Here is a 25,527-nt window from a genome sequence, read left to right as displayed (position 1 = left end):
GTCTTTCGAATAGTACAGAAGGAGACCATTTGGCCCATTGTGCCCAAACTAGCTCATTCAAAGAGCTTTACACACCTGCCCTTGCCCCAACATCATGCAAATTTTTCTCCTTCAAGTATTTATCCAATTCTCTTTTGAAAATGACTATAGGATCTGCTCCCACCACTTTTTCAGATAGTGTATCCCAAATCATAATCTGATCATCGCCACTGTCCTTGCTTTCATCCTATTGGTAAGTTATGACTGCACAAAAGTTATGGCGAAGCTAACTTTCTTTATTAAAATAAAGATTGATCCCAGGTATGGGATCTTTTGAGGAGAGGTTGGATATATCAGGCCTGTACTCACTGGAGTTGAGAAGAATGAGAGGCGACCTTATTGAGACATATAGGATTCTCAGAGGTTTTGGCAGGGTAGATGCTGAGAGGTTGTTTTCCCAGAGTCTAGGACCAAAGGGCATAACCTCAGAGTAAGGGGTCACCCATTTAAGACAGAGATGAGGAGGACTTTCTCCTCTGTGTGGAATTCTTTACTGCAGAGGGTTCAAGACGATGGGTCATTAAGTATGTTCAAGGCTGAGGCAGACAAATATGTAATCAGTAAGGGAATCAAGGGTTATGGGGATAAGGCGGGAAAGTGGAGTTGAGGATTATATCAGATCAGTCATGATCTCATTGAATGGTGGAGAAGACTCGATGGGCCGAATGGCCTACTTCTGCTCCTATGTCTCATGGTCTATGTCTTATTTCCTTTTTGCAATCTCAGTGTATGTGGCTTTGAGGAAGGGAGCACGGAGGGGTGGGATGGACTGAGGCACTTGCATGGATAGTTTAATCAAAATCCTTTCTATCTGAGAGATTTTTCCAGCCTGTTGACACAGACGCTGTTTGTATGATTGACAGCAATCGTGTGAAACTAAAATGCTTGCGCAATGAGCAGTAAATTAATTTTGTACAAAAACTGTTAACATTTTTGGCCAGCGCACATACGATTGGCTGAATGGCCTCTTTCTGTGCTGTAACGTTTTTGATGGTCTGATGATAATAATCATAGAATCCCTACCATGCATTGGCCTATCGAGTCTACACCAACTCTCCAACAGAGTATCTTACTCAGGCCCTCTACCCTGCCCTATCCCTGTAATCCCACACATTTACCATGGCAAATTATTCTGTAGGAGCACGGTGGCACAATGGTTAGCACTGCTGCCTCACTGCCAGGGACCCGGGTTCGATTCCCGGCTTGGGTCACTGTCTGTGTGAAATATGCACATTCTCCCCATGTCTACATGGGTTTCCTCCGGGTGCTCCAGTTTCCTCTCACAGCCCGAAAGATGTGCTGGTTAGGTGCATTGGCCATGCTAATATCTCCCTCAGTGTACCCGAACAGGCGCCGGTGTGTGGCGACGACTAGGGGATTTTCACAGTAACTCCATTGCAGTGTAATGGAGTCACAGCCAACTTGTGACTAATAAATAAACTTTAAACTTTTAAGAGGCCCTGGAGCTATTGATGAGAAAGCTAATCCCTGAGGATCAACAGAGAGTGTACAATGCGATTTATAAACTTAAACCTTTCTAGCCTACACGTCTTTGGACTGTGGGAGGAAACCGGAGCACCTGGAGGGAACCCACGCAGACACGGGGAGAATGTACAGACTCCACACAGACTCTGACTCAAGGCTGGAATGTAACCAAGGTTCCTAGTGCTGTGAGGCTGCAGTGCGAACCAATGTGCCACCGTGCCGCCCAAAGAAATTTCTATTAGGGATGTGTAACTAGTATTCAGGTCTTATTAATAAATAGCACAGTGGTTAGCATTGCTGCTTCACAGCTCCAGGGACCTGGGTTCGATTCCCGGCTTGGGCCACTGTCTGTGTGGAGTTTGCACATTCTCCTCGTGTCTGCTTGGGTTTCCTCCGGGTGCTCCGGTTTCCTCCCACAGTCCAAAGATGTGCGGGTTAGGTTGATTGGCCATGCTAAAATTGCTCTTAGTGTCCTGAGATGCGTAGTTTAGTGGGATTAGTGGGTAAATATGTAGGGATATGGGGGTAGGGCCTGGGTGGGATTGTGGCCGGTGCAGACTCGATGGGCCGAATGGCCTCTTTCTGTACAGTAGGGATTCTATGATTCTTCTAAGATATTGGATAATGCATTGTTTGTGTACTGCTTGCTTTAAGATCAATTTCAAAACCTACCTCTCCAACCCAGTTTTTCTGTTACCTCTCCTAATGTCCCTTTCTTTGTATGTACACTTTTGACAGATTATGCCCCGTGAAGCATCTTGAGATGCTAAAAATGCTTTTATAAATACCAGTTGTTTTTTTTTACACTGCTTCTCAAAAAAAGGACAATTATAATAAACCAAAAGTGATTATTTGAGGGAGGGAGGGAGGAGGGAACCGATCCCACATTTCAAATGTTTACCCTCCTGCCCCCTTTTAATCTGCCACTTGCTCTTTCACTTCTTCCCGGGGAGAAACTTGTCAAACTACATCAGGGTTGATGTAGACCTCGACTACTGTACAGAATAATACACGGGCCCGAAAGGTTATAAACTGCACAAAAAGGAAGATTACAACACTAATCTAAAAATAGCTGGTGAACACGCAGACAGGGATGATACTCAGAGCGCAGGGACATATGCCAGACGCTGGTACAGCAGTCTGTTCAACGTGGAGGTTAAGATAAATGTGGGCAGGGGGGCGGAAGCTTTTCGTTTCGGAGCGTTAGTCGTGCAAGCGTTTAAGGCTGGGCCGCCATTACGGATCAAAATTACAATCAGCATTCAGCAGGGAAGCAAAAAAATTGCGCAGGAGGGGAATTGGGGCCAGGAGGAGGAGGAGGAGGGGTTGTGGAGCCTGGCCAGAATGGAAGTTCAAAAAGAGAAACATTTGGGCATTAAATGAAAAAGCCTTGTACTTCGGGACTGCAAACCTACTTAAGATTCTGCGCGCTGAGAATTTTTGGTTCAAGTTGTACTCTAGATTCAGCATGTTATGTGAGGCATCCTTTGATAAAATGCTGGTGGAAGTGGAAACTATGTCGATAAAGAGATAGGCCCAACTGGACTTTTTAAAAAAAAAACTGATTTAAAAGAGCCACAAAAAGCTTTTATTACTTTCTTACAAAGTGTTGAGTGAAACACATTTGCTTATTCAGCAAACCAATCAGCAGGCTTCTACCCCTGCAAGATCTTTCAGAGTTGACTGGGGACGGCTACAACCACCACATCAGACTAATTCTGAAAGCTGCATAACCTGTGTGAGCCTAAATGCAGCAAATTATTTCCAGACCAAAGTTTTCCCCCACTGGTTTGCTTTGTACAGTGTCCAAAAAAATGTTTCTCATACTGCCACCTTGTGCTCTTTAACACACAGCCGCACCTTCACAAAATGTACTTTATGCCATTTCACTTCCTGCATCCGTCTTTGCAGTTCCTGGGTCGCCGCGTCATTGTGTTAACCCTTTGTGTTCTGTTCCTTCTCCACAGTAATAAAGGCCAACAACTTCCAGGACAGAATGCCTTCATTTATTTTTTCATCCTACACCTGATATTTGCTAGATTTAAAATTCTTGGAATGCCTCCAAAAAAAACACTTACCCGATCTTTATTTTTGAACTGGGCAGTCTATAGCAGGGCAACTGTGGAGTATTAAAATTGAACCGGGGAGATTTGATATCCTAATTCCTTATCCCTAAACTAGGGCAGCACAGTGGCAAGTGCTGCTGCCTCACAGCGCCAGGGACCCGGGTTCGATTCCCGGCTTGGGTCACTGTCTGTGTGGAGTCTGCACGTTCTCCCTGTGTCTGCGTGGGTTTCCTCCGGGTGCTCCGGTTTCCTCCCGCATTCTGAAAAATGTGTGGGTTAGGTGGGTTGGCCATGCTAAATTGCCCCTTAGTGTCAGGGGACTAGCAGGATAATACGTGGGGTTAAGGGGATAGGACCTGGTGGGATTGTTGTTGGTGTAGGCTTGATGGGCCAAATGGCCTCCTTCTGCACTGTAGGGTTTCTTCTATGACTAAGGGATTTACACAGTAACTTCACTGCAAGCCTACTTGTGACATTAATAAATAAACTTAAACTAAGAAAAGGTGATGGAGGCACACAATGGGTCCATTTTACACTGCATACTTGAGTGACCCTATTGTGTGCTTGTGTGCCACACATGCTTTTTGTTGTTTAATGCTAACTCCCTGTTCAGTTTTGGACTGGGGAAAGGAGGCCGCCTAGAAGCAATAAAATCAGCATTAAAATGGGATTAGGCTCTGTTGGTTCTTCAAAGAAATGTGGCAAGATGTCTGTGTTTTCCACGACCCCTCCAACTTTTGGTGTTTTAATGGGCACTCAGAGGAAATGAACAACTACCACCTTTAACATAAGCATACGAGTTAGGCCTCTCAGGCCCTTCGAGCCTTCTCTGCCCTTTAATATGATCATGGTTGATCGAATTGTGTTCTCCACACCACATTCCTACCTACTCTACACCCTTTGACACCTTTGTTGGACAAGAATATACCTACCTCTGCCTTAAAAATAGTCACTGATCCTGCCTCCATCACTCGCCGGGGAAGAGAATTCCAAAGACTCACAACCTATGAGAGAAAGAATTTCTCCTCCTCGCCTGAAGTGGGAGACCCTTTATTTCTGAAAGGCATCCCTGTAATAGCTTTGAGGAACTGACAACCAACAAGACAGATAAACAAAAATAACTAAGTACCATGCAGAGATAAGAATGCTTCCAAACTCCCAGACTCCAACTGCAAGAAAGCGCTCCCACACTCAATTTCGTGCCTCACCGCAATTGGCCCAATGAATCATGTGACACCCCCCGATAACTTGCCCCTTAAAGGGGCAGGTGACCACAGTTCCCCCAGTTCTAGTCTCTACCATAAGATGAAGCATCCTGTCAGCATCCACCCTGTCCAGCCCCCTCAGGATGTTATATGGTTCAATAAGATCACCTCTCATTCTTCTAAACTCCAATGGATACAGGCCCGACCTGTTCCACCTTTCCTCATAAGATAACCACCTCACCCCCGCCCCCCCCCATCCCATGAAGTATCAGTCGCATAAACCTTCTCGCACCTGCCTTAACATATTAATATCCTTTCTTAAAAAAGGAGATGAAAATTATACATGGTCCTCCATATGCAGTCAATACCCTGGACAATTATAGGGTGGCACAGCTGCTTCACAGCGCCAGGGACCCTGGTTCGATTCCAGCTTGGGTCACTGTCTATGTGGAGTTTGCACACTCTCCCCATGTCTGCGCAGGTTTCCCCCAGGTTCTCCGATTTCCTCCCACAGTACAAATTGGGCCAATGGGCTGACGAATGGCAGATGGAGTTTAATCTGGATAAATGTGAGGTGATGCATTTTGGTAGACTGAACCAGGGCAGGACTTACTCAGTTAATGGTAGAGTGTTGGAGAGATTTACAGAACAAAGAGATCTAGGGGTACAGGTTCATAGCTCCTTGAAAGCGGAGTCACAGGTGGACAGAGTGGTGAAAGAGGCATTCGGCATGCTTGGTTTCATTGGTCAGGATATTGAATACAGAAGTTGGGACGTCTTGTTGAAGTTGTACAAGACATTGGTAAGGCCACACTTGGAATACTGTGTGCAATTCTGGTCACCCTATTATAGAAAGGATATTATTAAACTAGAAAGAGTGTAGAAGAGATTTACTAGGATGCTCCCGGGACTTGATGGTTTGAGTTATAAGGAGAGGCTGGATAGACTGGGACCTTTTTCTCTGGAGCGTAGGAGGCTTAGGGGTGATCTTATAGAGGTCTATAAAATAATGAGGGGCACAGATCAGCTAGACAGTCAATATATTTTCCCAAAGGTAGGGGGAGTCTAAAACTAAGGGCATGAGTTTAAGATGAGAGGGGAGAGATACAAAAGGATCCAGAAGGCCAATTTTTTCACACAGAGGGTGGTGAGTGTCTGGAACAAGCTGTCGAGGTAGCAATAGAGGCGGGTATCATTTTGTCTTTTAAAAAGTGTTTAGACAGTTGCATGGATAGGATGGGTATAGAGGGATATGGGCCAAATGCGGGCAATTGGGACTAGCTTAGGGGTTTTAAAAAAAAGGGCGGCATGGACAATGTTGGGTCGAAGGGCCTATTTCCATGCTGTAAACCTCTATGACTCTATGTGCGGGTTAGGTGGATTGGCCATGCTAAATTGCCCCTTAGTGTCAGGAGGATTAACAGGGTAAATGTGTGGGGTTAAAAGGAGAGGACCAGGGTGGGATTGTTGTCAGTGCAGACTCGATGGGCCAAATGGCCTCTTTCTGCACTGTAGTGATTGTGTGTTCAAAACATCCCTGCTTTTATATTCCACTCCCCTTGCAATAAATAACGTCAGCACCACGCCGGAAATCAGCACGGAGCTGCATATGTTATTTATATCAGTATGACCATACAATTTTAATATAATTAGTGGGCCCGAGACTGAAATCTCTGGTCCAGCTAGCCTCTCCACCCCCCTGCCAGAAGTGGTTCACTCCAGTGGGGCTTACTATAGCTCCCCACATGCGGGGAGCTGGCGGCCGACCTCAGTGGAGTAAAGGGGGGCAATCGAGGCCCTCCAGAGAGTCGGGCACCGGGGGCGCCCTGTGGGCATGACCACCTTGGCAGTGCCAGCCTGGGCCCGTTGGCACTGCCCAAGTGGCAAAGTGCCAATGCCCGGGGGGGACCTCGGCACTGCACACCGGCATGGGGCAGTGCCAAGGGGGCATGGCCTAATGGGGGCAAGGCCTGATGAGGGCGATCAGTGGGGGTGCCATTCTGCATTTGGGCTGAGTGACAGAGGGAGGGAGGCCAGCGATCGGGGCTGGCCATCGGAATGGGGGCAGCCTGCTGGGGGGTTGGGGCTGCAGGGGGAGGGTGGCGGATCGGGAGATCGGGGCTGCGGGGAGGGACATCAAGGCGGGTGGAGGTGGGGTGTCGAGGCTGGCTGGGCATATTTGGGGGGCCAGCGATGGGGCCATGGGGGCGGGGGGGGGGGGGGGTCAGAGGGCCAGCGATGCGGGGGCCGTAGGGCTGGCCAACGATCAAGCTGGCCAGCGATCGGGAGGCCGGCAGTCAGGGGCCACTGTGCATGCGCCGATCTCGGCATTGACAGATTGGCGCATGTGCAGTGGCTCGCTCAGCGCTATGCTGTCGGCCTCTCCAGCGGGAACAGGCCCCGCCCACTGATTATTTGCGTAAATCACGCTGGTGCACTCTGCAGTGCAAGAATGTGTGGGAGATTCATTTTGAAACTCACTGAAAAAAACAGCAGGATTTACTCCAGTTCTTACGCAAATTCGACACTTAGAATTTTTTGGGGTGAATCGCCCCCAACATTCCTTTGCCTTCCTAATCACTTGCTGTACCTGCATATCAATCTTTTGTGATTCGCATACCAGGACACCCAGTTCCCTCTGTAACTCAAGAGTTCTTCAATCTCTCTCTTAAATAACATGCTGCTTTACTATTCTTCCTGCCAAAGTGAATCAATTCGCATTTATATCAGGGCAGGTGACCATGAGATTGTTGTAATTAGTAGGTCACAACCAGAAGGAAAAACCAGGGAAACAGGTTTTTCTGGTTTTCCGTTCACTGAGCTTTAGAATGAATTCCAGAGCTTAGAGTGTAAAGGTGGAACATTTAAACTCTGGAATGCTCAGGAGAATTAGAGGAGCACAGATATTATAGAATCCGTATTGTGCAGCGAGAAGCCATTCGGCCTACCGAGCCTGCACTTACAACAATTCCACCCAGGCCCGATTCTCATAAACCCACATATTTACCCTGCTAATCCCCCTGACACTAAGGTTAACTTAGCATGGGCCAATCAACCTAACCCGCACATCTTTGGACTGTGGGAGGAAACCGGAGCACCCGGAGGGAACTCCACACAGACAGTGACCCGAGGCCGGAATTGAAGCTGGGCCCCTGGCGCTGTGGGGCAGCACAGCTAACCACTGTGCCACCATGCTACCCTACCTCCAAGGGTTCTGGGGCTGGAGGAGAGTACAGAGATAGGGAGGGGTAGGCCACCGAGGGAGTTTAAAACAAGAATGAGAATTTTAAAATCAAGCTGTTGCTCGAGCCAATGTAGGCCAATAAGCTCGGCAATGCTTGGAGAAACAGCATTGGATAACCTCAAGAGGTAGAATGTGGGGGGCTGTAGGCCGGGACTACCTTGGAATGAACAAATTTGGAGGTAACAAAGATGTGACTGAGGGTTCCAGCAGAAGATGCAGGACTGATGTATGATAGATTGACTAGGGTTAGGATTGTTTTCACTGGAGTTCAGACAAATGAATGGGGATCTCATAGAGATTTATAAAATTCTAGCAGGACTAGGTAGAGTAGATGCAGGAACGATGTTCCCGATGGTGGTGGTGTCCGGAACCAGATGTCACTGTCTGAGGATATAGGGTAGACCATTTAGGACGGAGATGAGGAGACATTTTTTCACCCAAAGAATGGCGAGCCTGTGGGAATTAATTACCACAGGAAGTAGTTGATGCCAAAACATTGAATCTATTCAAGAGGCGGCTGGATATAGCACTTGGGACGAATGGGATTAAAGGTTCTGGGGAGAAAGCAGGATTAGGTTATTGTGTTGGACAATCAGCCATGATCGTGATGAATGGCAGAGCTGGCTCAAAGGGCCGGATTGCCTCCTCCTGCACCTATTTCCTATGTTTCTATGGGCCGAGGAAGGGGCAAAGCCATGCAATGGTGTGGACCTGGAAACTAGTGGTCTTAGGAATGGCATGGAGATGTGTCTGGAAGCTCAATTCAGGTCACAACAGGCCTTCCTAGTTGTGAACAGTCTCGCTCAATCTCAGACTGCTGGGGAGAGAAATGGAACAGAGTTAGTAATGAGGACCAAAGAGAATGGGCGAAAGTCTTCCATGTCCATGGGGGGAAGGGGGGGGGGGGGGCGGTTGTGGAATTAGGCACGAAGACCAAAACATCGGTGAAAGTTAAAGTTTATTTATTAGTCGCAAGTAAGGCTTACATTAACACTGCAATGAAGTTACTCTGAAATTCCCCTAGTCGCCACAGTCCACTGCCTGTTCGGGTCAATGCACCTAACCAGCACGTCTTTCAGACTGTGGGAGGAAACCGGAGCACCCGGAGGAAACGCATGCAGACACGGGGAGAACGTGCAAACTCCACACAGACAGTAACCCAAGCTGGGAATTGAACCCGGATCCCTGGCGTTGTGAAGCAGCAGTGCGAACCACTGGGCCACCGTGCTGCCCCTGCACCAGCGTGAATTTCCTGCGGGATGTCATGGCGCTTCAGGAAACCCACTGCAGGACACCCTGAAACTGATTTGCACCCTGCTGATGGGATGCAGGTGAAAGCCTGACCATCCAAACCCGATTCTCCGTGGTGCCAGTGGGAAAATACGCTGGGACCAAACACATCTGCAACAATATGGCGTGCAGATGTCGGGACTCACCAGAACAACGTCTGGGGCTGACTCCAGAGTGGAGGATGGAGGTCGCTGGCAACCCTGGAACACCACAGCAGTGGGTGGGGGTGGGGGGGAGGGGGGCGTTGGGGGGGTGCAGGGTGAGGGGGGGAGCATCTACAGGTGGATCTTCCAGATTCAGTGTCCTGGAGGGGGATCCATCTTCCAGCTTCAGAATATTCCTGGATTCCTTGCACATTCTCCCCGTGTCTGCGTGCGTTTCCTCCGGGTGCTCCGGTTTCCTCCCACAATCCAAAGATGTGCGGGTTAGGTTGATTAGCCATGATAAATTGCCCCTTAGTGTCAGGGGAATTAGCAGGGTAAATATGTGGGGTTACAGGAATAGGGTGAGATTGTGGTTGGTGTAGACTCGGTGGGTCGAATGGCCTCCTTTTGCACTGTCGGGATTCTATGACTCTATGAGATCCATCTCCTTTCGCAGTGGGTCCACCTTCATTCTTTAAAGGTGGGTCAGTGATTTTGGGTGCCCGGATACAACAGCGGACTATGCGCCATCAGACCTGACCCGGCACGGAATACAGCACAGAACACCCTGTTGGATAATTCAGGGTTTCAGGGCTGGAAGACATGGCATGTTGTCCCACTGGCCTCCACAACGGGAAACACTCCACGTCCCTGTCCCTGTCACGAGACTTAATCCCAGATGGGAGAATTCTGCTCAATTTCTGCTTATCCCAGAGGTTGGCCAATTGTTAACAACAGTGGAAGAGATAAGAGAGGTGGTGGTGAGGCAGTGTTGGGTGTCAGCAGTGAACATGTGAAAACGAATGCTGTCTTTTGGGTCTTGTGCTCAAGGGGCAGTGTGTGGATGAGAAATAGGATCCGACTGAGGGTCAGTCCTTGGGGGACAGCAGAGGTAACAGTAGGGGAGTGGGAAGAGAAGCCAATGCAAGTGATTCACTGGCTAAGAATGGAACCATCGTGAGGACAGTCCCATGTAGCTGCTTGACATTGGATAAGCATCGGAGGAGGACATTGTGTTCAACTATGGCACAAGCTGAAGACAGATGGAGAAGGACGAGGAGGGAAAGTTTATCTTTGTCACAATCAGGTCCAACCTCACTTGTGACTTTGATACGTGCAGCTTCAGACTGTGACAAGCTGGAAATCTGTTTAGAAGGATTCAAACATGGAGTTTGAAGAAAGATGGGATTTGTGAGGAAACAACATGTTCAAGGAATCTGGAGAGGGAAAGGGAGGTTGGAGAAGGACTGCTAGTTTGTAAGATCCCAATGACCAAGGGTTTTTATTGAGGGGTGATGGTGACAGATTTACAGCTAGAAACAGAGACAGAACCTGAAGAGAGAGAGAGCTATTGGAATCAGGAAGGGATGTTGGGTGATCAGCAGTTTAATGAGAATGGGGTCAAGAGAGCTGGAGGTTGGTGTGGACAAGAAGAGCTTGGAGAGGGCATGAGGGAAGATAGGAGAGAAACTAGAGAAGGGTGTGAAAGAATAGAGAGTAGGGGGAGCTTTAGAGGAAGCTGTGGTTGTCCACGCTGTCAACACCCCGAAAGATGATAGGAGTTTCAGTCAATTCGCCTCTTACTCTTCTAAACACCGAAGTGAGTCACCTTCCCACACCACTCATTGGATGATTCTTGATTAGTCAAACAGCCTTTTTCCCTCTGTCCTATTTTTTATAACTAATAACCAACAATGTTCAATTCAAAAAATACTCAATGTTTTAAAGCTCCGAGAATGCTTTCCATCCTTTTGACAGTTTCCCATCCATTCCCAAGATCCTGCAGGGAAGTGTTTGGGTTTTGGAAGACTAGAATCATAGAATCCTACAGTGCCGAAGGAGGCCATTTGGCCCATCGAGTCTGAACCAATCACAACCCTACCCAGGCCCTATTCACATAACCCATGCATTTACCCTAGCTAATCCCCCTGACACTAATGGGCAATTTATCATGGCCATTCTGCTATTTGTGATATATATAAATGATTTGGAAGAAGGTGTAACTGGTGTAATCAGCAAGTTTGCGGATGACACGAAGATGGCTGGAATTGCGGATAGCGAAGAGCATTGTCGGGCAATACAGCAGGATATAGATAGGCTGGAAAATTGGGCGGAGAGGTGGCAGATGGAATTTAATCCGGATAAATGCGAAGTGATGCATTTTGGAAGAAATAATGTAGGGAGGAGTTATACAATAAATGGCAGAGTCATCAGGAGTATAGAAACACAGAGGGACCTAGGTGTGCAAGTCCACAAATCCTTGAAGGTGGCAACACAGGTGGAGAAGGTGGTGAAGAAGGCATATGGTATGCTTGCCTTTATAGGACGGGGTATAGAGTATAAAAGCTGGAGTCTGATGATGCAGCTGTATAGAACGCTGGTTAGGCCACATTTGGAGTACTGCGTCCAGTTCTGGTCGCCGCACTACCAGAAGGACGTGGAGGCATTGGAGAGAGTGCAGAGAAGGTTTACCAGGATGTTGCCTGGTATGGAGGGTCTTAGCTATGAGGAGAGATTGGGTAGACTGGGGTTGTTCTCCTTGGAAAGACGGAGAATGAGGGGAGATCTAATAGAGGTATACAAGATTATGAAGGGTATAGATAGGGTGAACAGTGGGAAGCTTTTTCCCAGGTCGGAGGTGACGATCACGAGGGGTCATGGGCTCAAGCTGAGAGGGGCGAAGTATAACTCAGACATCAGAGGGACATTTTTTACACAGAGGGTGGTGGGGGCCTGGAATGCGCTGCCAAGTAGGGTGGTGGAGGCAGGCACGCTGACATCGTTTAAGACTTACCTGGATAGTCACATGAGCAGCCTGGGAATGGAGGGATACAAACGATTGGTCTAGTTGGACCAAGGAGCGGCACAGGCTTGGAGGGCCGAAGGGCCTGTTTCCTGTGCTGTACTGTTCTTTGTTCTTTGTTCATTCCACCTAGCCCGCACATCTTTGGACTGTGGGGGGAAACCGGAGCACCCGGAGGAAACCCATGCAGACACGAGGAGAACGTGCAAACTCCATGCAGACAGTGACCCAAGCTGGGAATCGAACCCGGGTCCCTGGCGCTGTGAGGCAGCAGTAGTAACTAGATAGTAATAGAAATAGGTCTTATATTGTTGGTATCAAATGGGTTGCCATCAATGGAGCTGGATATGGAGGGGGAGGGAACAGCATAGCAGGAGGTCAATGTGAAACCATCAAAGACAAAATTCAATCCCATAGGGTCCAAGCACGATCCACAATCCAATCTGCTTCTCAGTTCCCCCAAAATGTCAAGGAGGTCATTTTATGCAGTGTCCCAGCTCTTGACGGCTTTCGGAAAACTGATGGGTGAAATTATAAAGCTTATGACACTCAAATACAACTTGAAACAAAGAAAGTCAGCGCTAATCTAGTCTTTGGCTACCTACATCTTAAATTAAGAACCATCCCAGTTTAAATAAAAAGAAAACTCAAGAAGTAAATTGCCGTAGTCCAGTCCAATATCTTTTGAATATATTTCTTTCCTGATTATCTGAGTAGAGTTACTGTTATTTTGAATATTTGGATTATGTTCATTCGATTCAAGTTGTGTTTGGAGCTTTGAGAGCTATCATGGAACATACTTCCTTCCACGAAGAGAGGGAGTAAAAGAGAGGCAAAGACTCAGGGACAAGTACAATCTCCAAGTCATTGCATTACCTTTTAAATAATTTATCACAAGCCTCGTTTACATTTCTAGCCCCATAACCCTTTGGGATTGTAAATATTTAAGCAGCAGTGATATTCTAAGCCTCACTAATAATCTGTTATAGGATTTCTACAATTTCAAAACCCATTGATAGCTGATACCGCTGTTACAAATTTTAGGCTTGGAATGATTTAAAAACACACTTGGGCATAAAAGGCCGTTTTAAAAAATACCTCCTCACCGATTGTAAATAATTCTAACACCAAGTGACTGTCTGTCGCCCAACAGATGCCAGTGTAAATCTCAAGGTGTATGCCCAGAAGCGATTGCTAGTGAACACAATGGTGTATATCTAGCCAAGTCCAGGCTCCACTGAGTTACAAAGCGAGCTTTGCTATAATTCAGATTTTTGGCTGCCTCTCAAATCCCACCTTATAGTAAGTGTTTATTCATACAGAGAGCAGAGGATGGAAGTCCAGATAGAGCAATGTTCCTTGCTGCCTGTTTGCACTTTGACCTTCTAAAAGTACAACATGGAAAGCTAGAAGCGGCTCCATTACTCACAGGCTAGGTTTCCCCATGGGATAACTTGTGTGGAAACGTTGCTAGTTTATAACCATCCTTCATGACAGAGACCACTCAACTTCCCTGAGCCGCAATTTGTGGACTTGTTTCATTTTTTAATCTAAACATGGCTTTTGGAAGATGTGAATGAAGTGAGCTGCCACAACAAAGGGGAATATTCCCAGATTATAATCAGAGAGTTCCTTTAAATGGTTTGCGTTATCTTTCTTTCCTGAGCAGCTATGAATGCAGATCCGGGCCTAAGTAACCTATGTGCACAGGTTACTTAGTATTTCCCTGAGTATACAAGATTAGCGGGTGATAAAGTTAAGATGTTCAAGATGTATAAAGGAGCTGATATGATGGATAGAGAGAAACTATTCCTTCTGATGGGGGCAGCACAGAACATTAGAACATAACTTTAAAATTAGAGCAAGGCTGTTCAGGAAGCAGTTTGTCACACAATGGAAAATGGGCATCTGGAACCCTCACCCCGCAAAAATTGTTGATGCCAGGTTAATTGGACAGTTCTAGACTGAGGTTTTCGGATTTTTGTTAAGCAAGGATATTAAGAGTGACAAATCAAGACTGGAAGTATGAGTTAAATACCGCTCTATATTGTCTAACTGAATGAAAAAATGCTGGAAAATCTCAGCAAGTCTGGCAGCATCTGTAAGAACATAAGAACATAAGAAATAGGAGCAGGAGTAGGCCATCTGGCCCTTCGAGCCTGCCCCGCCATTCAACAAGATCATGGCTGATCTGAAGCGAATCAGTTCCACTTACCCGCCTGCTCCCCATATCCCCTAATTCCCTTATCGATCAGAAAACTATCTGCCCGTGATTTAAACATATTCAACGAGGAAGCCTCCACCATTTCAATGGGCAGAGAATTCCAGAGATTCACTACCCTCTGAGAGAAGAAGTTCCCCCTCAACTCTGTTCTGAACCGGCCCCCCCTTATTTTGAGGCTGTGCCCTCTTGTTCTGGTTTCCCTTCTAAGTGGAAAGAATCTCTCCATCTCTACCCTATCCAGCCCCTTCATTATCTTATATGTCTCTATAAGATCACCCCTCATCCTTCGAAACTCCAACGAGTACAGACCCAATCTGTTTAATCTCTCCTCATAAGCTACACCCCTCATAGAACATAGAACATTACAGCACAGAACAGGCCCTTCGGCCCACAATGTTGTGCCGACCTTCATCTGAAACCAAGATCAAGCTATCCCACTCCCTACCATCCTGGTGTGCTCCATGTGCCTATCCAATAACCGCTTAAATGTTCCTAAAGTGTCTGACTCCACTATCACTGCAGGCAGTCCATTCCACACCCCAACCACTCTCTGCGTGAAGAACCTACCTCTGATATCCTTCCTATATCTCCCACCATGAACCCTATAGTTATGCCCCCTCGTAATAGCTCCATCCACCCGAGGAAATAGTCTTTGAACGTTCACTCGATCTATCCCCTTCATCATTTTATAAACCTCTATTAAGTCTCCCCTCAATCTCCTCCGCTCCAGAGAGAACAGCCCCAGCTCCCTCAACCTTTCCTCATAAGACCGACACTCCAAACCAGGCAGCATCCTGGTAAATCTCCTCTGCACTCTTTCCAGCGCTTCCACATCCTTCTTATAGTGAGGTGACCAGAACTGCACGCAATATTCCAAATGCGGTCTCACCAAGGTCCTGTACAGTTGCAGCATAACCCCACGGCTCTTAAACTCCAACCCCCTGTTAATAAAAGCTAACACACTATATGCCTCATCTCCGGTATCAACCTGGTGAACCTTCTCTGCACTCCCTCTGAGGCCAATATATCCTTTCGCAAATAAGGGGACCAAAACTGCACACAGTACTCCAGTTGCGGCCTCACCAGTGCCTTGTACAGTTGCAGCAAGACCTCCCTGCTTTTATATTCTATCCCCCTCGCGATAAAGGCCAACATTCCATTTGCCTTCTTGATCACCTGCTGCACCTGCAGACTGAGTTTTTGCGATTCATGCACAAGGACCCCCAGGTCCCTCTGCACAGTCGCACGATGTAATTTTTCTCCATTTAAATAATATTCCAATTTACTATTATTTCTTCCAAAGTGGATAACCTCACATTTGCTAACGTTATATTCCATCTGCCAGATCCTCGCCCACTCGCTCAGCCTATCCAAATCTCTCTGCAGACTTTTCGCGTCCTCCACGCAATTCGCTTTCCCACTCACCTTCGTGTCATCAGCAAACTTGAATACCCTAGATTCAGTCCCCTCCTCCAGATCATCTATGTAAATGGTAAACAATTGAGGCCCCAGCACCGATCCCTGCGGCACGCCAGAGAAAAGAGCAGACGTTTGAAGTCCAGATGACCCTCCGTCAAAGCTTTGACAAAGGGTCATCTGGTCTCGAAACGTCAGCTCTTTTCTCTCCTTACAGATGCTGCCAGACCTGCTGAGATTTTCCAGCATTTTCTCTTTTGGTTTCAGATTCCAGCATCTGCAGTAATTTGCTTTTGTCTAATTGAATACCTGGGTAGTATAATAGCTGAATGGCCTACTCGGGCGGCATGGTGGTACAGTGGTTAGCACTGCTGCCTCACAGCTTGGGTCCCCGTCTGTGCGGAGCCGGCACGCTCTCCCCATGTCTGCATGGGTTTCCTCCGGGTGCTCCGGTTTCCTCCCACAGTCCGAAAAGACATGCTGTTTGGTTGCATTGGCCGTGCCAAATTCTCCCTCAAACAGGCGCCAGAGTGTGGCAACTAGAGGATTTTCACAGTAACTTCATTGCAGTGTTAATGTGAGCCTACGTGTGACACTAATATATAAACGTAAGCTTAAAACTGTCCTATCTCCTACAAATGCAAACACAAAAAAAAGGCTTGGCAGAGATGGACCTGTTTTCGTACTTCCTTTTATGTATTCTTCTTCATGCGGTGAATTTTTAAGAGATGAGTAATCCAGGAGCGAATGCCCAGGTGCTCAAGTACACTGTGTCATGGAGCAGAAAGACAGTGATTCAATCACTCACTCCCTGACAAAAAGCTTCTAACCTCAGCCATATTCTCAAGCGCTGGAATGTTCTGGAGTTACCAGGAATTAAAGATTAATCTCCTCGGTAATAATGCGAGCAATTCTGGGGGAAAATCCCAGGGATGCCAACAAAACGGCGTGCTTTTTAAATCTAAAAGAAAAATCTTTAAACGCTCCCTTTTATTCGTTTTTAAAACATTGCAGACGGGGAGAAAAGACTGTTTGTATTGGGCGGGCCTGTGGAGGAAATGTGATGGAACTTTCTGGAATGCTTCCAGCCACAGTTGGCAACGGTATTCTCCAGACGAGTCAGCCTGCGGGGAGCAGGCAGTGTTACCCAGGAGGGAGGGGAATGATTGGAGGAACAGTCAGTCACCTCGGGCTATCCTTACACACCTCCTTATGGTCAGCGACTGCAGCCTACTCCTGTCACGGTGAGGAAACCCAACAAGGATATAAAGATAAAATGCTGCAATTAATTTGAACATTCCTGGGGCCAATTAAAGTAAATTGTTCATTTGTGACACAATGGGCATATCCCTGTCAATATGTAAAGAATGGAGGAAGGATTTTGCACTTGTGCAACCTGGTTTTCCACAAAATAGCACCGTGGGATCTTTTACATCCACACACTAGGGCAGATGGAGCTTTGTTTTAACTGTGTTAGCAGGAAGTACATGCTTATAATAAAAATGGCTCAACTGTAAACATTAAAAGATAAAAGAACCGCATATTCTCAGTTATTTTCAAGAGCTAAGGACATCAAGTCCAATTAATTTTCAATGCACATTCGCCACTCCCTTCACCACTAATTTTCTTTCAACTTTTCTTTCGTCAGAGAAGTCCAGGATTTTCACTGTGGCACGAGAGACTATTTGATTACATGGGTAGGGATACCCCCACCTCCCAGAGGCAGGCTTTTCCTTCATGAAACCTCTCGCGACAGTATTTCTTTAACAAAGAGATAAGAACATAAGAACTAGGAGCAGGAGTAGGCCATCTAGCCCCTCAAGCCTGCCCCGCCATTCAATAAGATCATGGCTGATCTGAAGTGAATCAGTTCCACTTACCCGTCTGATCCCTATAACCCCTAATTCCCTGACCGATCAGGAATCCATCTATCCGTGATTTAAACATATTCAACGAGGTAGCCTCCACCACTTCAGTGGGCAGAGAATTCCAGAGATTCACCACCCTCTGAGAGAAGAAGTTCCTCCTCAACTCTGTCCTAAACTGACCCCCTTTTATTTTGAGGCTGTGCCCTCTAGTTCTAGCTTCCTTTCTAAGTGGAAAGAATCTCTCCACCTCTACCCTATCCAGCCCCTTCATTATCTTATAGGTCTCTATAAGATCCCCCCTCAGCCTTCTAAATTCCAACAAGTACAAACCCAATCTGCTCAGTCTCTCCTCATAATCAACACCCCTCATCTCTTGTATCAACCTGGTGAACCTTCTCTGCACTCCCTCCAAAGCCAATGTATCCTTCCGCAAATAAGGGGACCAATACTGCGCACAGTATTCCAGCTGCGGCCTCACCAATGCCCTGTACAGATGCAGCAAGACATCTCTGCTTTTATATTCTATCCCCCTTGCGATATAGGCCAACATCCCATTTGCCTTCCTGATCACCTAGATCCTTAGCACCATGCAACAAAAAGTACAGCTGAAGCTCTGATGCTTTGAGATCGTAGAGCTGACAACACCCATTAATTTTTAATCCCAATCCCATGTCCCTTTAAAAAGATACGATATTCACCCACTTTCCTTTCAAACACAATCACAGATTAATTTTTCAGGAACAATGCAGGAATCACCACTCCATCAATTGCTCTCCATCCACATTCCCCCACCTCTTACATCGCACTCCAACCACAATCCCCGACCCTCTCTCAATTCCTCTTCCTTCTGTACCCATCCAGGAAAAAAACTCTCGCCCTATCCACCCACAACTGCACTCTCAAAACCCATAACTTTAGGGGGAGGTGGTGATTTTGTCACTAGGCTAGTGATCCAGAGACCCAAAGTATTGCTCTAGAGACCCGGGTTCGAATCCCCAATATGGCAGATGGTGACATTTGAATTCAGTAAAAAATCTGGAATGCGTGCTGTCGATTGTTGTAAAAACCCATCTGGTTCATGAATGTCCTTCAGGGAAGGAAATCTGCCATCCTTACCTGGTTTGGCCTACCTGTGGCTCCAGATCCACAGCAATGTGGTTGACTCTTAAAGTGCCCTCTGAAATGCCACTCAGTTAAAGGACAATTAGGGATGGGCAATAAATGCTGGCCCGTTCCATCTCATGAATGAAATAAACTGTCTAGCTATTCAGCATGATGAGCTGGCAAGATCGCCTCCCCAAGTGTCATAGCAGCATGAAAATGGGAATGTTCCACATCGGTCTTTTGGGTGAACTCGGCACTATAATCTTCTGGCACTCTGTCAGCTTCCGGCATTGGGTGAGTCGTCGGGGAAGCCGGCTTCAGAGCACTCGAGCACCATTGCGCACGGTGATCCAATCTCCGACTGAACCAGGAGACCTCCTCCCATACCCTACCTCTTTCGCCCGGCGTAAATCAGATTTTTGGCCTGGCCAGCCATCTTCCTGACTCGCCACGCTGACCGACCAGCGCGGTGAGCCAGTAAGATTGCGCCCATAGTGCTGGAAGGGGCTTACAGAGTGTCACAGCAGTCCAGCAATCTGTCCTCTAACATATTACCAGCATTGCGGAGAGTGGCAGGCATGTTAATTGTAAATTAATTATGTTTAATTGTAGACAGATGATGGCATTCAGTGGGGATTTACTTGTTCCCTATGAATAGATACAGGGCGGGATTCTTCGATCTCGTCTGTGGCCATCTTGCTGCCAGCGAGAATGGAGAATTTGGCACACAGCCAAAATTCCAATCACTGCAGCGGCACCGGAAAATCCCAGCCACAGACGAGGTTGGAGGTTTTTGACATCAGTCTTAATCTTTGCTTGTTGGGTTAGGAGGTTCATGCTTGTAATCTGTAACTGTGTAATTAAATAATTATAAAAGTATGTGAATATTGGCTCCAGTTCTATACTTGTCCAAATAGCTTTCTGGATTAGAACACGTGGCTCCATGAAGTTCAACCACAGCGTCCTCTCTCATGATGGTTTTGTTTATCCTCCCACCATTGGCACTCCAACAGTGTCCTTGCTGTTGCCTTTCAGCCAGTTAGCCCAGACTGTCACCACTCATGCTGCAAGATGCATTGAAAGTTGGGCCAGATCTTCTTGAGGACACACTGCAAGCCATTGATAGTGTCCCCCAGTGGAAGTCGGTCACCTCCCAGCAGGCCTGGGTGCTATAGGAAATTGGGACAAAGTCAAAATGCTGCAGATGCAAGAAATCGGAAATTGTGATAACCCCCTCAGGATTCTCATGGGGAATCCCTAATTGGCCTCCCTTTGGGACTCGTGGAATACGAGTTCCCTCGGTAATAGGCAATTGCCTAATCAGGGGCAACCTGTATCTCAGGCCCTTGATAAGGCAGGTCCAGTAATCGTCCCGGATGGGACTCATGTACATGTACCGCGGGGTCGTGGTTTAACTTTTGCGTTGATGAATAAAACATTGTTCCTTTCCAGTTGGCTTCCTGAGTTATTACAGAAATAAAAACAAAATCATGGAAATTCTCAGCAAATCAGCATCGGTGGAGAAAGAATAGATTGATGGCCTTTCATCAGACATGAATTTGGGGTCGTATTCACTGGTAATGCAGTCTGGTAATGCATTGCTTGATTCACAGCTCTTTCCCTGTGATCTATTCTGTCAATTGCACAATGTTTATTTACACAAGATAAAGAGGTGTCAAGTGCTTGTAGTTTCTACTATTGAGACTTTAAAGGTCGGGAATGATATTGACTTATATAGGACTATAGTGGAAGTAGTTTTTTTAAGAAAGTTATTAATGAATGACTTTATAAAAGCTTTTCCACACATACTACTGTGGCTAGAGTGTTCACTGACTCTGAATACTCGGTGAATGGGCATGGAAGTGCCACAGCTTGGCATGGAGGGTATGAGTGAGGTGTCATGGGGGGGAATGGCGTAAGTGGAGGGCAGGAGATGGCAGGAGTTGACAGGATGGGGCATGGGGAATGTGTATGGGGAAGGGGGGATATGAGGACTGAGGGTTTAGAGGCCTGTTTTTGTTTTATTGACTTTATTGCAGCTGGCATGAAGTCCTGGAGCACCAAGGTGGGCTTTATAAACAGCCAGTCTCGGCACATGGCGGCTGCTCTGGCTGCCTCTGAAATCTTTCCGGGTTGGTGGGCCTGACTCCAGTTATCACCCACTTCCTTTGGATGAAAATCCCACCGTTGCAGGCACTTTCTCCCGAGGTGGGCGCACCAAGTCAGGAAAAGTGCCAACTCATGCCACCCACCTCTAGGATGGAAATACCGCCAATTCAGGACTGCTGCCAGGATCGCCAGCATGTTACACTGCATGTGCTTGCACACCAGCTGGATACTGCAGGAGTGGAATCACTTCCAGTTACCCGTACATGTCTGACACTACATGCAATACATTCGAACAGACATGCATGCCATCAATGGCACCCTGCATTATGGGGAAGCCTACAACCATTGCAAAGGCCCATGCTCGCTCCACCTGTCTCTTTCCCTGCCAAGAAATGTATTCGGCTGTCTTGTACCAAGCCTCAGTACGACAGTGGACTGCAAACTGGGACATGTTTAAAACGTCACCTGTTCCAGCCTTGAAGGGTCCAGACACACTAAATGTCATGATCACAGCTGCCTTCACAGCCATTGGCAATGTTGTCTTCACTCTAATCTGTGGGTACAGTTTCGGGAGATTGCATGGAGCACCTCCTCCGACAAGCAGTGATGTTTGACTCATTACTCCTTGCTGAGATTGGAGAAGAAGTGTCCCCTGAAGACCCTTGGTGAATATGTTCTTCAACTGAGAGCCCTTTCCCTCCCCTCCTCTTCCTTCTTTGAACAACTTGTCCTCTCTTGTGTCACCTCTGCCTATTCTCCCTGTCACACGACAAGAGCAATTGAAACAACTGTGCTCATGTCTGGGAGCAGTTGAATTGTTGAGAATCCTTGCAGTCAGGACCAAGACCTTCAGCCACAACACTCCCTGTAGATTTCAGCACGTACGAACCTCCAAACACTTCTACAAACTCGGCACAACTAACAGAAATCAATCAGCAACTAAACTGTGTTAAATCCTGTTGTACTGAGGCGTCTCCTCAAGAACTACAGTCAGGGGTCAGGGAACACAGACCTTTATTCAGTCTACTTGCTCCACACTCCAAATGTTAAATGCTCACAAGGGGTGGATCCCAACAGCTCACCCCACACTCAAGCTCACATGACCCATTCCCTTAAAGGGGCTATGTCCCAACATACATAACAGTATGTAGTTGAGGATCCCTATAATTAACGCTGGTGTGGGATCCTTCCTGCTGCTGGCCCCGTATTTAGCTGTATGATGTTAACAAAGGGTGAGAGAATGGAGTTCCAAAATGGCACCAAAATGAGTCAAACATCTCTGCTTGTCGGAGGAGGTGCTCCATGCAATCTCCCGAAACTGCACCCACAGATTAGAGTGAAGACAACATTGCCAATGGCTGTGAAGGCAGCTGTGATCATGAAATTTTGCGTGTCTGGACCCTTCAAGGCTGGAACTGGTGACGTTTTAAACATGTCCCAGTGTGCGGTCCACTGTCGTACTGAGGCTTGGTACAAGAACAGCCAAATACATTTCTTGGCAGGGATCGCCTATTCTGTATAACTGGATGTGCTTAAGGCCATCATTCGCCTATTCTGTATACCTGTGTCCCTGCCAACGCCCTACTCATGATGGTGTCCAGTGCAGGCTGCACCAGTCGTACCATACAAGGTGCCAACACCATTTCAGAACCAGAACAGCAGTGCTGCAGGAATAAAGTGCCCCACACAACCACATTTTGTGGCCTTAAGTTCTAATGAAGTTAATGCAGTTTTAATGAAGATTTCTCCATTCCCGTTCTCTTTGCAATGCTAAATTTCTTCACCAATAACAAGACTGCGTTATGTAAAACCCAGCTCCAAACCTCCGATGAGTTAATGTTCCTGACGCTTTTTAATTTGTTAAATTGCTACTTTAGGCTGGATGTGCTTAAAGCCATACGGTCGGACAGACTAAGCAATCCCAGTTTGTCTGTTTGTTATTTAAGAGAAACCAGAGGGTTTGTCCGGTTCACAGAAAAACCTGTGCCTGAGGAAAATACAGCATTAAGTTGGATGAAGATAAACTGAATTGTTTGTACCACTTCTATAGAAAGGTGGTTTTAAATATTTTCAATTTCCTCCTATAAAAAATCCCATGTCAGGGGAAAGGAAGAATGAATGAACTTTGAAGGAAGCACAGACAGTAATGAACTTTGGTGAAGTTATTGAGTGACTGATCAGTATTTATGGACAGAGATGTTACCATTATGTTGATCTTTAGAAAGATTGCCAATTTTAAGAGAATTGCATGTCATTTAAAATTGACAGTGCAATCATATTAGGAAATATTACAATTAAAGAATTGTTTTATTTTGAAGGCTGCAGATGTCAGAATTCTCAGATACAGATTCTTAATAGTCCACAGTTTAAAGTTTATTTATTAGCGTCACATGTAGACTTACATTACCACTGCAATGAAGTCACGATAAAAATCCCCTAGTCGCCACATTCTGGCGCCTGTTTGGGTAAACTGAGAGAGAATTTACCATGGCCAACGCAGCTAAACAGCACATCTTTTGGACTGTGGGAGGAAACCGGAGCAGCTGGAGGAAACCCACGCAGACACTGGGAGAACATGCAGGCTCTGCACAGATAGTGACACAATGGTGGAATTGAACCCGGGTCCCTGGCACTGTACCATCATGCTGCATCAGTGTAGTTAACTGAGTCTAGCTGTTATCAGTTTACATCTCCTTCACTTTTGCATCTCTCTCTCTCACACGCACACATACACTGTCCTTACAGGCATCTGTAACAATTTGTTTTAAGTATGCATTATAATCAGGTAAAGCGTTAGCTGGCTGAGGTCATTTGCAATTTCATATAACCTTAATGATTAAAGTTAATGGAGCATTAAGGGAGAAGCAGTGAAAATGATGAGAATCAAGCATCAAGTATTCATATGCTTCACAAGGACTGTAATTACGTCCAATTCTAGAGTGGCAACAGAAATAGTGTCGATGATGGAGAGTCCCTAGAAAGACTTGCTTAAAAGATAATGGTACTCACAATTCTCAATGTGCCCCTGCAGCTGAAGAATTTGTGGGACAGGCATCGTTAAAACAACTGCATCAAACATTTCGGAAGGTGCTGATAGGCTGCAGACTTCCAACTTGCCTTCTTTCAGGTTGATGTGAGTAACATGGCGATTATAAAACACATCTGCTCCCGTGTGGTTTGTGAAAAGTAATTAGAAACAAACAGTGAGAGGAAGATAACGTGCAGAAAAAATGTACCAAAGTCTGGCAATGTGAAACGACATATCATCCTTTTCATTTGTGCTTTCAAAAAATAGGGATCATTTTTCTAAATAAAACTTTTTCTAAACAAAAGATTGAAGCATAACACAAAACAGACTCTCCACCAACCCCCTCATCCACCACCCGCCACCAATCCCCTCACCCACCAACCCCCTCACCCACCCCCAATCCACCAATCCCCCCACCCACCAACCCTGTCACCCACCCCCAATCCACCAATCCCCCCACCCACCAACCCTGTCACCCACCACCTGCCCCCAATCCACCAACCTCCTCACCCAGCCCCCGCCCCCAATCCACCAATCCCCTCACCCACCAACCCTGCACCCACCACCTGCCCCCAATCCACTAACCCCCTCACCCAGCCCCCGCCCCCAATCCACCAACCCCCTCACCCAGCACCCGCCCCCAATCCATCAACCCCCTCACCCACCGCCCGCCCCCAATCACCAATCCCCTCACTCACCCCCCCAATCCACCAACCTCCTCACCCAAAACCCACCCCAATGCCCCTCTCATCTCCACATTTTCCTATCTTCTCTAATATCTCTCTCCTGAAGCAGTGACACAAAATCATAGGATGGTTACAGTACAGTAGGAGGCCATTTGGCCCATTGTCCATACGTGCACTGGCCCTTCTCAGGAGCAAATAACCTCATGACACTCCCATCATGCCCCCCGCCCCCTTCTCCCCCAACCTCCACCTTTTCCCTGGAGCCCTGCACGTTGTCTGTTTCAAATGATGATCCAATTTACAGAACTGGATATTGTTCTATGAGCATCAGGAGGCCTCTGATATTTTCCCATGTAGCTAAACCTCATGATCCAGCATGTCAATGTTTGAATGTGATTCACTTGTGAGGATGTCACAGCTGACCCAGGCCCTATCTGCATTTGATCTCCCCCATGGACACGAGCAGCGGGCACTCAATAGTGGCCAGGGATGGTGTTTAATGTGAGTTTGGTGCTGAAGGTGAATTGAATCAGGTGGGTGTATGGCAGGTGGAGACCCTATCACCTTCCTGCCTCCACCCCTATTAAAGGAAGAGTTGTGGATGGTTCACTTCATCCCACCACCACTTAACCCCTGAGTGGTCAGATGGCTCGCCATGCGGGAAGCACGACTCATCTATGGCTCATCTGTGTGGGGTTGCTTGCAGGCTTCTATGGACTGTCCATCAGGCACTCTATGAAGTTGGGGATTTGTACCGCTGAAAGCCACCCCCTGCCCCTGCTGTGGACCCCCCTCAATCTCACCCCGTGAACCTCCT

The 25,527-nt window shown here is 46.9% G+C and overlaps 1 protein-coding gene across 3 annotated transcripts in view; it reads right to left on the bottom strand.

Annotated features, from left to right (window-relative positions):
• rnls (renalase, FAD-dependent amine oxidase) overlaps positions 1-25,527 on the bottom strand; it is a 200,317-nt gene that overhangs the window by 123,969 nt on the left and 50,821 nt on the right. For all 3 annotated transcript variants that reach the window (XM_078223577.1, XM_078223579.1, XM_078223576.1), the window contains one exon: positions 24,006-24,158. In XM_078223577.1, the coding sequence (XP_078079703.1) occupies positions 24,006-24,158 (153 nt within the window). The remainder of the gene's footprint in view (positions 1-24,005; positions 24,159-25,527) is intronic.

The sequence above is a fragment of the Mustelus asterias genome, chromosome 11 (genome assembly GCF_964213995.1).
Source record: "Mustelus asterias chromosome 11, sMusAst1.hap1.1, whole genome shotgun sequence".
In the NCBI taxonomy this organism is placed as follows: Eukaryota; Metazoa; Chordata; class Chondrichthyes; order Carcharhiniformes; family Triakidae; genus Mustelus; species Mustelus asterias.
The sequence above is the reverse complement of the archived record's forward strand: the minus strand, read 5'-3'. Positions and strand labels throughout refer to the sequence as shown.